The sequence below is a fragment of the Oncorhynchus mykiss genome, chromosome 3 (assembly GCF_013265735.2).
Source record: "Oncorhynchus mykiss isolate Arlee chromosome 3, USDA_OmykA_1.1, whole genome shotgun sequence".
In the NCBI taxonomy this organism is placed as follows: Eukaryota; Metazoa; Chordata; class Actinopteri; order Salmoniformes; family Salmonidae; genus Oncorhynchus; species Oncorhynchus mykiss.
The window spans coordinates 50,773,839-50,788,561 of NC_048567.1; the positions used below are offsets into that span (position 1 = coordinate 50,773,839).

The window sequence follows — 14,723 nt, forward strand, 5'->3', positions numbered from 1 at the left end:
ACGCAAATATTTGTTCCATAATGCAATTAGCGGGAAAACACTTGTCAAAAGCAAGCGGTTTCATGTGACAAATGAAAATATCAGTTCTACATTTAGAAAGAGGGGAGATGTAATATGCAACAACTAGCATTTTTTTTCTCACCTTTATTTAACCAGGTAGGCAAGTTGAGAACAAGTTCTAATTTACAATTGCGACCTGGCCAAGATAAAGCAAAGCAGTTCGACACATACAACAACACAGAGTTACACATGGAGTAAAACAAATATACAGTCAATAATACAGTATAAACAAGTCTATATACGATGTGAGCAAATAAGGGAGGTAAAGGCAAAAAAAGGCCATGGTGGCAAAGTAAATACAATATAGCAAGTAAAACACTGGAATGGTAGATTTGCAATGGAAGAATGTATAAAGTAGAAATAAAAATAATGGGGTGCAAAGGAGCAAAATAAATAAATAAATTAAATACAGTAGGGAAAGAGGTAGTTGTTTGGGCTAAATTATAGGTGGGCTATGTACAGGTGCAGTAATCTGTGAGCTGCTCTGACAGCTGGTGCTTAAAGCTAGTGAGGGAGATAAGTGTTTCCAGTTTCAGAGATTTTTGTAGTTCGTTCCAGTCATTGGCAGCAGAGAACTGGAAGGAGAGGCAGCCAAAGAAATAATTGGTTTTGGGGGTGACTAGAGAGATATACCTGCTGGAGCGTGTGCTACAGGTGGGAGATGCTATGGTGACCAGCGAGCTGAGATAAGGGGGGACTTTACCTAGCAGGGTCTTGTAGATGACATGGAGCCAGTGGGTTTGGCGACGAGTATGAAGCGAGGGCCAGCCAACGAGAGCGTACAGGTCGCAATGGTGGGTAGTATATGGGGCTTTGGTGACAAAACGGATTGCACTGTGATAGACTGCATCCAATTTGTTGAGTAGGGTATTGGAGGCTATTTTGTAAATGACATCGCCAAAGTCGAGGATTGGTAGGATGGTCAGTTTTACAAGGGTATGTTTGGCAGCATGAGTGAAGGATGCTTTGTTGCGAAATAGGAAGCCAATTCTAGATTTAACTTTGGATTGGAGATGTTTGATATGGGAGAGTTTACAGTCTAACCAGACACCTAAGTATTTGTAGTTGTCCACGTATTCTAAGTCAGAGCCGTCCAGAGTAGTGATGTTGGACAGGCGGGCAGGTGCAGGTAGCGATCGGTTGAAGAGCATGCATGACTAGGATAGTGTCTTTGGCTAATGAACTGTGAAAGAAAGTTGATATAAAATAATAACGTCTATATAGATTGTCTGATTTTGGCTTGGCTACTTTGAAGCAAGGTAACACATGCCTCATAATATGCAGTAAAACGTTCAGGTTTGCAATGATTAAGTATGTGTTTTTAAAATGCATACTGCCTCCAGCTCATTGCAAAGTGGTGTTAGACGCGCTGATGAAGCCTGCCTTCCGTTGCCTTTGCTGTTTGAGATGCCGTCCTGTAGCAACAGCGCTGGCGCTGTCTGACAGATTTTCCGCTCAAAAGCTCTGTATGCTGTGTGTGTGTGTGATAAGATACATACATGCGCACCAATTTAATTCCACTCAATTATGCAAACTAACCTATAGACTGATAAGCATGACTGTTCAAATGTATTTACATCAACTGGTATTTACATTAATGAATAGGCTAAAAAAGTATTATTTCGAGATGAAGGAAAAAAAAAATTCCCTTCTTCTCCCGGACAAATTGGCCAATGCCAATTCTATATAAAAATCAGCATTTCTATTTGTTTATTTATTTTTTGGCCAGAAGCTGGCTAATACCAGCTAACGGAAACCCTGTCAGGGACTGTCAATAAATTACACAATGTAAATGGGACAATCATTTTCATGTTGCACATCTTTTAGTTGTCTCATTAAATGCTTTCAATATTTGCATATGAATTTCTAAAATTTATAGTTGATTTGAGATTAGGTGATTGAAATTTGGAGCCGTTGACCTTTTAAAATATTGTCCCGTGTACATTGTGTAATTCACAGATGGTCTCCCTAACTAGCCCCATGGGAAAATCAAATGTCAAACCAAATTGACCATTGGCATTATGATCGGGTCGCATGCAGCTGTGCTCCGAATGAATAATTACTTGGGTGCTGCCAGCCGTGGGCAGGATTAAGGAAAACTGTTACGGTACCCTTCATTCCATGACACCAGTTTTTCCTATCATCTCGCAAATCTGTTTTGGACGAGACTGACTATTATCAAAATGATCCTATTTACATTTTCTAGTCAATTTTTGACACTAGAGTAAAATGCTTGCCTCATATCAATGCTTCTGTAGGCCATTTTTTGGGGGGGCAGTCACTCTAAATTGAAATTGTACATCAATATTGAATTTTAAAAGCCTGTAATATATTCGATGATGTGCCCTTTATTATAGACCACATGGATAATTCAATAAATCAGATCGTTTTATATGAATAAAGACTTGCTAAAGTGCCAAATTGTTTTATTGTGACATGTTCCTCCATGCACCGTCTGACTTTAATCCACTTAACCACAACATGTCTCCAAGTTCTCACCGGCATTGTAAAGCCCTAGTTATTTTGCTGCTCTGACAAAGTAATTTCTGAAGATTAGTGATTCATAAAAATAAAAAAAATACCTGTCAGTCATTTTAAGGTCAACCCTGTTATGTGAACTGAACTCTCGATTTAATATGGTTAATATATATTTTTAAAGAAACATTGAACATGCCATAGTCAAATCATGGTGTAAAAGCAGGTGAGCTGTTCTCTTTTTGGTCGTTTACTGGTGTTTTGTGGTGGAAAACTGAGTGGGTTGAGCATAACAAGATGAAATTGCCAAATGTGTTAAGGTCAACCCTGCTACTTTATTCACCTCTATGGGATCGTTTTCCCTCCACAGGGACTGTTGAGATAATGTGCGCTAATGTGATTAGCATGACGTTGTAAGTAACAAGAACATATCCCAGGACATAGACATGTCTTATATGGGCAGAAAGCTTATTATTGTTAATCTAACTGCACTGTCCAATTTACAGTAGCTATTACAGTGAAAAATAACTATTGTTTGATGAGAGTGCACAACATCAAAAAAACTTACCACGGCAATCTCTGAAGGTAAATAATGTACTTATATTCAGTAATCTTGCTCTGATTTGTCACCCTGAGGGTCCCAGAGGTAAAATGTAGCATAGTTTTGTTTGATAAAATCTATTTTTAAGTTTGAACCCCTGCTGTTTATAATGTGTTATGTGCTACAGGCAGTTGGATTTGGGAATGTCATTTTAGGCAAAAATTGAAAGAAAGGGTCCGATCCTTCAGAGGTTTTAATTAAAAGGAAAATGCCACACAAAAACTATTTTGGTATGTTTCATTAGTCCATTGTTGATATAGTCCAAAAATGTTCCTTTAATACACACTTACTATAGTATTTTTTTTTAAATGTAACTTCTTGAGATGGAAAAACATGTTTTTTATTAACTTGAACATGTGCTCTTTATGACAGAATGTTAAAATTAGGTGCAATCAAAGTAACATCTCAAAAAGGCACTGAATTGGTGAAACGACCCTACTGCATTCAGACAAATGGAAAAACCAAGACTTGACAGACCCTGGCTTAAAACGATCCCCCTTTCACTTGGGCATGATGGTGTTAATTATCCTCTGCCTCAAGTGCTCCACCGGGGGACCTCTAGCATCTCTCCTCTGACCATGAGGACCTCAAGTGGTGGATCTGGTTTGGATTAAAACCACAACTGCCAAGAACCCTGCCCTGTGCCAAGCAGACGTTGTTTATGGCCGGCCCTGTGGGTGTGTTTAATTCTTTACTTTTCTTGACGCTCCCACGTCACAACTCACACATCAGGTTTCAAGTTATTAGTCGAAAAGGACCCATGAGAACCAACATCTGAAGTTCATAGGAGCATATCAAAATTGGGTGTCAAATGAAAGCTAAAGAGTATGTTTTTGGCATAGATGATGGCATAGATACATTTTTCAACCATTTTCCATCTTAAAAATGCAGCATAACTAAAGGTTTTGATTTGTGGATAAACAGATGGAAAAGGGGTCTTAGAAAACGTCTTAAAAAGTATTAAAAATGCATCAAAACACACTAATGTTGATGTAAAGACCCCTGCCAACTAATATCAACACTTATATTTAGTTTTGGAGAAATTGTTTACAGTCTGTACGTTTAAGAAATATTGCCTTGTAATTCCATTACCCCCTCCAAAAAATATTTTCTAATTTCTCTCCCTCATGAGGAGAGAGGATATAGATGTAACAAGTAAATGGTAGACCTACCAATCAGTTAGTGATTTTACTGATATTACATTTTGTTAAGGAATTATTAAGCAATTAAAAACATGTCATTCTGTTACCAAAGTTCACATCTGCACAGTTCTTCCACTAAATTCATAATTTAATGTCTGTGAAAAGTGTTAAACATAGTCCTAATAGATTTGTATGGTTTGTTAAAACTTTGAAATCAATAGTTTTTGTTTTGCATACATTTTAAAGTGAAAAAACTTTAACTCCGTTACCATGGAATTTCCCTCGTATCATTGGTCATAGCTGTGTCATATGGGCTTTAAAATGTTTCCAGTCTAGTTAAAAAGCTTCTTAACATTAAAAGCAACCCCTTTCTGACATTTAAACGTGGAAAAACATTTGACAGGAAAAAGCATTCCAGTTGTATACTAGGCTAGGGCATGAAAAGCAGCTGACCTCCTATTTGAGTTCTCTGTTGTCTCGTCCTATTTAGATAACCGATAGATGCCACTGAAATAGAATGCACGACTCTAGCAGACAATCTGTAATTGAGCATACAAAGGCCTCTTCAACTCAGTCCAATTCCCAAACAGAGGATTCTCTCCCAGTGTCACAGTCATTACATGGAGTTGGAATGATGGACAATACTATCTCTAATGAATACAGCAGGCCAGAGCCAATTGCTGCGGATAGTAGTGTATCTATTAAGGATATCAGAGAAGTTCAAATGCTGTCTACAAGCCAGACTGTTGTGTTGGGGGAGGCGCAGAGGGCTTGTTCAGTGTGCTAGATCAGTGGCTCTACATTTTGCCTTGGCCAAACCACAGAGGAGAGAGTCGGCCTCTTGATGGTCACATGGGCTCATGTATTATTGAACAAAAGGAAGAACCTGCACTCACTGAAATACTATTTAAGTAGTAATGTATTTGGTTTTTAAGCAGCAGGTCAGAACAAACGGACGTGTTTTGGTAAACGCTGTTCTGACCTGCTGCTAAAAAAATAAATACATTCCAATGTCAAGAATATTTCAGTGAGTGCCGGCTTTTCCTTTCTTCAATAATGCCCTTTGAACCCGGCACCCAAATACTTTGTTACTACACACATTTGAGCTGAGCACGCCAATTTCTCTTTCTCATGTATTATTGACCCAGGCAGGCTGACAGCTGATCTGTTTCACCCTCTCACCCCCTGGACAGGTGTTCACGCTCTACAGTTGCGATTACAGAAACGCATTCACATTTCCCCAAAATGTTCCCCATGTTTTATATGTTTAACTAAAGTACAGTTTTATACGTTTAATTAAAGTACAGTCCCTGCAATTACAAAACATCCCACTTTAAAATGTATTATCGAATAGTCCTACAGCTTGCTCTGTGCTCGGGTAATATGACTCGAGTATAAAAAGAGAGTGGTGAATGCAGGCCCAGGTAGCCCCAAGCATTTTATTCAGCTTGACCCCCTGTGGGATGGTGTGGCTTCCTTGACATGCCCTGCTGAATGAGAGAGAGCATGAAAGAGAGAGAGAAAGAAAAAGACCAGAGAGAAACCAGATAGAGATCGGAGAGAGTGCGTGCGGGCAAGCTGCTTAGGGCGCCACTCGACAACAGTGATAACCCACTAATCTCCTGACTGGCCTGGTGGCATACAGAATGTCACAGCCCACACATCACCCTCTCTTACTGATAGGAAACCAAATCATTTTATACACAAGACTCACAGGGCAGAAGCTCAACACTGGATTCATGACTGTAAAGGGCCAAAAAAAGGGTCGAGTGCAGGTGGATTTTTCCAAATTCAACAGACATGAATCACATTAACCAGCCTGATAATAGCTCATTTCTCTAAACAGAATAGTAATGGAGTTATAGGCCTATTTAGGCTGGTTACAGACAGACTATCACAGTTGGCCTATACCCTAGCCCATATAGCCCATCGATCCTATTTAAAAAGGACTGAAGACTGAAGTGTCCTTGAACCGGGTACGGGTTTTCACACTCAAAAAGTTTCCTGTGTGTATGAAGGATGATCCACCACCCAAAGACCACCCAGCCAACTTAACACAACTGTGGGAAGCTTCGGATACAACATGGACTAGCATCCCTGTGGAACGCATTCAACACCTTGTGGGGGGGGAACAACTCAATATTAGGAATGTTTTGCCATGAATGTTATGTACAGTGCATTCGGAGAGTACTCAGACCCCTTGACTTTTTCCGCATTGTTACATTACAGCCTCATTCTAAAATGGATGAAATTAAACATTTTCCTCATCAATCTACACACAATATCCCCTAATGATTGATTGGAGTCCACCTGTGGTCAATTCAATTGATTGGACATGATTAGATACACCTGTCTTTATAAAGGTCACACGGTTGGAAATGCTCGTCAGAGCAAAAACCAAGCCATCAGGTTGAAGGAATTGTCCGTAGAGTTCTGGAACAGGATTGTGTCGAGGAACAGATCTGGGGAAGGGTACCAAACTATTTCTGCAGCATTGAAGGTCCCCAAGAACACAGCGGCCTCCATCATTCTTAAATTAAGAAGTTTGAAACCACTAAGACACTTCCTAGAACTGGCCGTCCAGCCAAACTGAGCAATCGCGGGAGAAGGGCCTTGGTCAGGAAGGTGACAAAGTACCTGATGGTCACTCTGAGTTCCTCTGTGGAGATGGGAGAAACTTCCAGAAGGACAACCATCTCTGCAGCACTCCACCAATAAGGCCTTTATGGTAGAGTGGCCAGACGGAAGTCACTCCTCAGTCAAAAGCACGTGACAGCACCTAAAGGACTCTCAGACCATGAGAAACAAGATTCTCTGGTCTGATGAAACCAAGATTGAACTCTTTGGCCTGAATGCCAAGCGTCACGTCTGGAGGAAACCTGGCACCATCCCTATGGTGAAGCATGGTGGGGTATGTGTTTCAGTGGCAGAGACTGGGAGACTAGTCAGGATTGAGGGAAAGATGAACGGAGCAAAGTAGATGAAAACCTACAGCGATGATCCCCATCCAACCTGACAGAGCTTGAGAGGATCTGCAGAGAATGGGAGAAACTCCCCAAATACAGGTGTGCCAGGCTTGTAGTGTCATACCCCAGAAGACTCTAGGTAAAGGGTCTGAATACTTATGTAAATGTGATATTTCCTGTTTTTGCAATGTCATTATGGGGTATTGAGTGTAGATTGATGAGGGGTAAAAACTATTTAAAACATTTTAGAATAAGGCTGTAATGTAACAAAATGTGGAAAAAGTGGTCTGAACACTTTCCAAATGCACTGTAAATAAAATCTAAGTGTTTTGAATTATGTACTAGGCTATTTCACATAAAAATGTGGACAGTCAGGTGCTTTGCAAATTCAAAAGCGCTGGACAGCAGCATAATAAACTAAAGCACTGATCATTGGGAACGAGATCAGAATGACTGCCAAGGCTTGATCCATTAATTAAATTAGGAAGCCTAGCCTACAAAACTGAAACAATCTATATGTTGAAATCAAACAGCCTAATTAAAATGATGCATGCAGAACTCGAGTTCCCGGCGCAGACTCATTCAGAAACCAAAACATGGTTTAGTATTTAGTTTAAAAGCTCAGAGAAAAGGCCAAGTAAACCAGAAACACTTTAATGAGAAAACAGAAATACAAAAAAATAAGTCCCAAATAAATGTTCAAAGATGTCTCCTAAGACAAAAACTTCTTATCCTACATTTGAACACCACCGCAGAAGCATCGCTATTCTGCATCTTCCCAATTAAGTAGCCTAGTTTTGTTGTTTGGCTACTTGAAGAGAACTAGGGCCTATTACTCGCAGCACACCTCTTCCAGTGCCTCGTGGAAAAACTTGCATTAAATTCTACTACATGAAGAGGTGAAATGAGTAATATCAACCTGGCATTTAAATCAGAGTTGAGTTTCCAAAATCACATAAATTATTCTATTCTCGCCTACTGAAAATGCGTCATGCACGATTGCGTTGTTTCCCACTATTCGTTGATCTTGGTAAAGCATCCCCATATCTAATTGATCAGCTTCCGTCAAAACCAAAATGAGTATGACATCCGGGCATTTAAAGTATACTTGATTTTCAAAATGTCGCTTACTATTAAATGTTATTTTTTTCTCGCATACTCAAAACGACCTAATATTTAGGACGCAAGTAAGGGTATTTGGACACGGCCCAGTGTTCCCTCTCTGTGGCATGGCCTATTCTTAACACGACCACCTGAGGTATCCCTGCGATGTTGCACATGTTATTTCTTCTATCTGGACAAGGGAACAGACAGCCAGAGACAATTTCAGCAGGTACAATAGATACTAGATAATCCTGAAGTTATTTTTTTCAGGCTAATGGAAGTTTAGTAATAAATCCTGAGACACATAAAGCAGAACAGCTCAGGGTCTGTCCTGTTGACCTTACTGTAGAATGGCCATTATGTCTCATCCTTTATCCTCAATGAAGACAGCTGGAGCTACTTATGAAATTAAAGTCCAATAGCTGAGGACACATGAACCCTTACTGAGCGGTCTGTCAGTACACCGCTGTGAGGATTCATATCATGGAATAATAATGGCATGACTCACAAAAACAATTGTGACTGTTACTAGAAATGATGCCTGAAGAAAAAGCATAATGGACGATAACAAAAGAATACAAGTGGAGGAGGGAAATGGACAATTACATGGGTAGTGAGCGGATGTGCTTGACGACAGTTTGTTGATGCTCAGTAGGTTAGGGCCTTTTTACTCTACACTACTTTGACGACACAAACTAGGCCCAGAAGAGATACAGGGCCTTCAGAAAGTATTCACGCCCCTTAACTTTTTCCACATGTTGTTGTGTTACAGACTGAATTTAAAATTGATTACATTTAGATTTTGTGTCTCTGATCTACACAAAGTAACCCAAAATGTCAGTGGAATTTAGTTTGTAGAATAAAAAATTACAAATCTTGAGTAAATAAGTATTCAACCCCTTTGTTATGACGAGCCCAAATAAGTTCAGGAGTAAAAATGTGCTTAACAAATCGCATAAGAAGTTGCATGGACTCATTCCATGTTCAATAATTGAGGTTAACGTGATTGTAGAATCTCTGTACCCCACACATACAATGATCTGTAAGGTCCCTCAATCGAGTAGTGAATTTCAAGCACAGATTCAACCACAAAGACCAGGGAAGTTTTTCAATGTCTCAAAAAGAAGGGCACCTATTGGTAGATGGGTAAAAGAAATAGCAAAGCAGACAAATACCCCTTTGAGCAGGGTGAAGTTATTAATTAGGCTATGGATGGTGTATCAATTCACCCAGTCACTACAAAGATACAAAAATCCTTGAAAACTCAGTTGCTGGAGAGGAAGGAAACTGCTCAGGGATTTCATCATGAGGACAATTGTGATTTTAAAACGGTTACAGTGTAGAATGGTTGTGATAGGAGAAAACTGAGGATGGATCAAAAATATAGTTACTCCACAATACTAATCCCTAAATGACAGAGTGAAAAGAAGGAAGTCTGTACAGAATGTTTGGAAAAAGGCCCTTAAGAAATACTGCAAAAAATGTGTCAAAGAAATTAACTTTATGACATGAATACAAAACGTTATGTTTGGGGCAAATCCAACAGTACCACTCTTCATATTTTCAAGCATGGTGGTGGTTGCATCATGTTATGGGTATGCTTGTCATCGGCAAAGACTAGGGACGTTTTTCAGGATAAAAATTAATGGAATACAACTATAAACACAGGCAAAATCCTAGAGGAAAACCGGGTTCAGTCTGCTTTCCAACAGACACTGGAAAACAAATTCACCTTTCAGCAGGAAAATAACTTAAAACACGAGGCCAAATCTACACTGGAGTTGCTTACCAAGATGACATTGAATGCTCCTGAGTGGTCTACAGTTTGGACTTAAATCTGCTTAAAACTATGGCAAGACTAGAAAATGGCTGACTAGCAATGATCAATAATCAACTTGACGGAGCTTGAAGAATTTTCTGAAGAATAATGGGCAAATATTTTACAATTCAGGTGTGCAAAGCTCTTAGAGACTTACCCAGAAAGACTCACAGCTGTAATCGCCACAAAAGGTGCTTCGACAAAGTATTGACTCTAGGGGTGTGAATACTTACGTAAATGTGATGCTTCTGCATTTAAATATTTCTAAAAACATGTATTCACTTTGTCATCCTGGGGTATCGTGTGTAGATGGTTGAGATTATTTAAAAAAAATGTAAATCCATTTTGAATTCCGGTATGAATACTTTCTGCAGACGATGTACTTGTGTAGGGTAAAGAGATGGCTCTAGATTCAAATCTCTTGAAGACATCTACACCACATATCCTCAAAATAATTACCAGAATTTCCTTAATACCAGTAGACAGCATTTTTGCTCTTTTAGGCACATTGAAAATGAAAGGCTTTTAAAATATCCACACATTTGTGAATCATCGCATTAAACAAGTATGCAAAACAACGTGCGATATGGTTTAGATGAGAAGCTCCTGTATAGTTTGAAAAGCTATCCTTATTTTGTTTGTCTGTATACTATGGTATTTACGGTATGCCAGTAGCTTCACTCACCAATAAAGCAGGAATGTGGCTTTGGCAACAGCTCATCCAAGACTAGTTTAAAGAGCAAATATGATGAAGATAGATACTGTAGATCTCACTAGAGATATTTTACTAATGCCATATTTTATCATTATTATTTAAATAACTAATGGAAATCCATCTTTTGTTTGATTGAGACATGAAATACTCTGCTGCGCCTCCTGCCAAACAGTTTATGGGACATCTGATTTCTCCATCTCCCTCTGAGACAAATAAAGTGGCCCACGCGAGGCTCCAAGGGCCTTGGCTACACAGACATTATACAAGTGTCTTAAATTGGTCTTTCACACAGGCCCCTGGACCATGTGACAGGCCTGGAGGCTGTGTGTGATGACATCCCTCCTGATTTACAATCGTCTAGGCTCCAACCAACAGCAGGGCCAGTGTGGATCTAAGTTTATCACCATTAGCTGAAATCCAACATGGACTATTGATTGCAATTACATAACTGCCCCCAGCTGTTTTATAGCACTTGTGCATGAACAGATCATATCCAGCTGCCATCGATGGATTCGTTTCCACACTTTTCCAAACAAGGACAGCAGAGCTGGAATACAGAGCCTTTAAATTCAGAGGAATCTTCTCTAATGTATCCAATGCATTTCTGTTCTAATGTAATACGGGAGAGAGAGAGAGAGAATGCCGAGTCCTATTTGTTTCAAAGGCAGACTTTGGAGTTACTGCCACCACCACAACAAATTAAAAACTGATGATGGCCATTATGGTTGCAATGGTTTTCACAAAGAGAGATCTGGCTCTGCTCTGAGCGTGCATGGAGAAATAGAGGGACATCTCAGCTATGAGCCCTGTCCACTGGCACGTCCCTTTATTCCAACAATAAACAAAGGGGCTCTGCCCAGTGTGTCCTCTCAGAAACATTACATGAACTGGCTAATCAGTGGAACAGTATTTGCCTCTGAAATCTAACTATTGCATTTGATCCTATCCATGATCAGTTTGAGCCATACAATATCTACTGACCAAAGAGGATCTATTCAGTTCATTATGACTTCTTAGTGGGTATTTGGATTACAATCTTTCAGACAATACATTTGTGTTTCAATGCAGACTGAAACACAATCGTCCACGATGGGGGGGGGGGTCCATCACAATCTCCTCTTTATGTCGCTGAAAGAGATCCTTCTTCCTCTCGGAGGGTATTTACATGTTTCATGGAGGAATTCATTACAAGCTGTGTGTGTGGATGATGGTCTTGTGTAGAATCACATTCCTGTCCCACTCCACTGAGGGGCTCCACCAGAACAGAGCTATACTTCACACTTTATTCTTCCTACCATTCACCTTATGTTGGTCAGTGAACTTGGGAGTTGTTCTTATTCACAATGACTTCCTTATAAAAACACATTATTTTGCATACCCCTAGTCTCCTCCAGAATCCTCTGGCTTGGGTCCATGAGAGGAAATGAATGAATGAATAAATAAATAAATAATATGAAGGTGTGGTTGTGGGTCTGGGATCTTGAGTCAGGATTCCATTTCCCTGACAGAGAGCCTGGACGGTGTCCGTTTCAGTTACCTAGCAACTTCTTCTAGGAAAGTTGGAACAATTACTCCAAACACCACAACAAACACAGTACACACAAAAGGGTCAATCCCTTTCTCTCCAGAGCCTTTGCAAAAATTAATATTGTGATATCACAGGTCCCCGTTGCCCAAATGTTCCAAGCTGGATGGTCAAATTCAACATTAGACAAATGGCACCCGATACTGTCTGGGACACCGACCATGAAATTGATTCCAAACACTTCTCTTTGTAATGTGGTGCCTCTGAGCCTTTCTATGAACATAGACTACCTCACTGATACTAAATACCCTATAATGGGTCAGAGATTCCTAACATCTATTTGGTCACTATATAAATTGTAATATCTAAAAGCAATTAAAAATAAAAAAATCCTTACACATACACATGAAGGGGTTTTGGTTATGTACTAAAAATCACCTTTTTCCTTGTATCATGCAAATATGTTGACCTGAAGGGGACAATATGGTGGCCTATTGTGTACAGTGTGCTAATACCGACATGTAGTGCATCCCATTAGACAGACCGGCCTAATGTAGTCTCTACAAGATTGGCCTTCCAAGTGCTCCATGGATCTCAGTATAGATGGCACCTTTAACACGTTCCGTTTTTCACAACAGGTTATAAAAATGTAGGGCTAGTTAAAACGTGCACTATGCAGAAATAGACATTTCCATGTTTGCTAAAATTCTGTTTATATGACAAAATAAACAAGCGCAGTGTAGAGAATCATTGTACCGTCTAAACAGCTGTGAAATATATTTTACATAACCCAAAATATTGTGTTCTCTGTTTGAAGCTGGTGTACAGACCCTAAAGTAAAAGAACGGGAAGCATAGAAAGAACAGATCTACCACTTCTTAGATGTGCTTTCAGTGAGAATGACAGATCCATAACTCACATTTCTATGTTAATTTTGTAAGGTCGGCCAAAAAGTTACATATTGCAGCATAAAAAAATTAAAAAGAACATACAGGATTATTCATATCCATGATAATCCATGTATAGGCCTACCATTGATGATGTGTGCATCTAATTTACATGTTTAATCAATGATAGAGGGATGATTGGCCTTGCTGGAGGGTCAGAGAGCAACAACAAAAAATAGACTAGAATGGAATACAACTCAATGAAATGAGGGAGGCAGCTGAAGTTGGCTTAACACTGTGTGCACCAATAAGTAATGTAGGCCTAAACAATTAACAGGTAAACCAAGTCAAATAATAGGTAAACGACCAACATGGAATGCATAATGTAATGCTTTCAAGTAGGCCTACATGTACAAAATATGATACAGGTCTTATTGGGCCACATTGAGTATAATTATCTTAGTGCTGCACCTGCTGACCTCGAGGGTGGGTGACAATGGGCGCACATCTCTACGGGCTAGAATGTAACACACAAGGCACAATAGCAAACAGGCGTGTAGCATAGAGAGCTTAGAAGGGGATGGAAATTGTCTAGTGTACTTACAACAAGCACGGAGGTCCTGACAACCTCAGAGACACTTTGCCTTAGTTCAGCCGCAGTGCCAGGTTTACTTAGTCCCCTTGTAAATTTCCTGGTCTCCGGATGTACTGGAACTGACATTGTCGAGTCCTGCCTTTCATCAATTTCTTTAGGAATTTATAAAACGTCAAAGAAGAAGAGTAAGAACGGAATCATCAGCCGGCTTTTTCCGTTTCTCCGTCAGCACAAGAGCGCACCTTGAGTTTAAAACTGGGTCATGTTGTGCTGGTTCACTCTGCCTTTTTGATCTCATAATTTGCAACAATTACTAGTGAAAGTTGTATTGTATTATCCCGCAGCTGTTGCACCCCCCCGCTGAGTTGTTGTTGTCATAATAAACCATTCTTCCGCGCGTTCACCGTCTCATTACGGCTGTCCGTCGTCGGTCTCGCTATGCTCGGTGTACATGCGACGCCAGCCAGAAAGCGTAATCTGCGTGCGTCGTTCTACCACGCTTCTCCACTCCTCCCTCCTCCAGTGATTTACAAAGGCCTGCCCAGTTCAGTTTCTGTATGAGCAGGCTATGAACGTACTGTAATCATTGTTACAGTAATATTCATGGGGGGGGGGGGGGGGGGGGGGGGCTGTTTTTATCGACATGTAACGTGGAAAGTAGAGAAGATACAATGCCATGTCTGTCACCATAGTGGAAATAATTGTTCAGTGAATGTAGAATAACTATTAAAACGTGCATAAATTAAATACAGTGAAGTACTTCACACAACATTCTAAATTGGACGGTGAAAACCTAATGAGAATGACCAAGTTTGTTTTTAGGAGGACTACGTA

General features: G+C 39.9%; 1 protein-coding gene across 3 annotated transcripts in view; it reads right to left on the minus strand.

Annotated features, from left to right (window-relative positions):
• LOC110520150 (dedicator of cytokinesis protein 9) overlaps positions 1 to 14,383 on the minus strand; it is a 122,427-nt gene extending 108,044 nt beyond the window's left edge. For 2 of the 3 annotated variants that reach the window (XM_036974525.1, XM_036974532.1), the window contains exon 1: positions 13,899 to 14,382. In XM_036974525.1, the coding sequence (XP_036830420.1) occupies positions 13,899 to 14,015 (117 nt within the window). In that variant the 5' untranslated portion in view covers positions 14,016 to 14,382. Of the gene's footprint in view, positions 1 to 13,898 lie in introns of all 3 variants that reach the window. The other variant, XM_036974520.1, reaches the window with a different exon arrangement.
• Between the last annotated feature and the right edge of the window lie 340 nt (positions 14,384 to 14,723).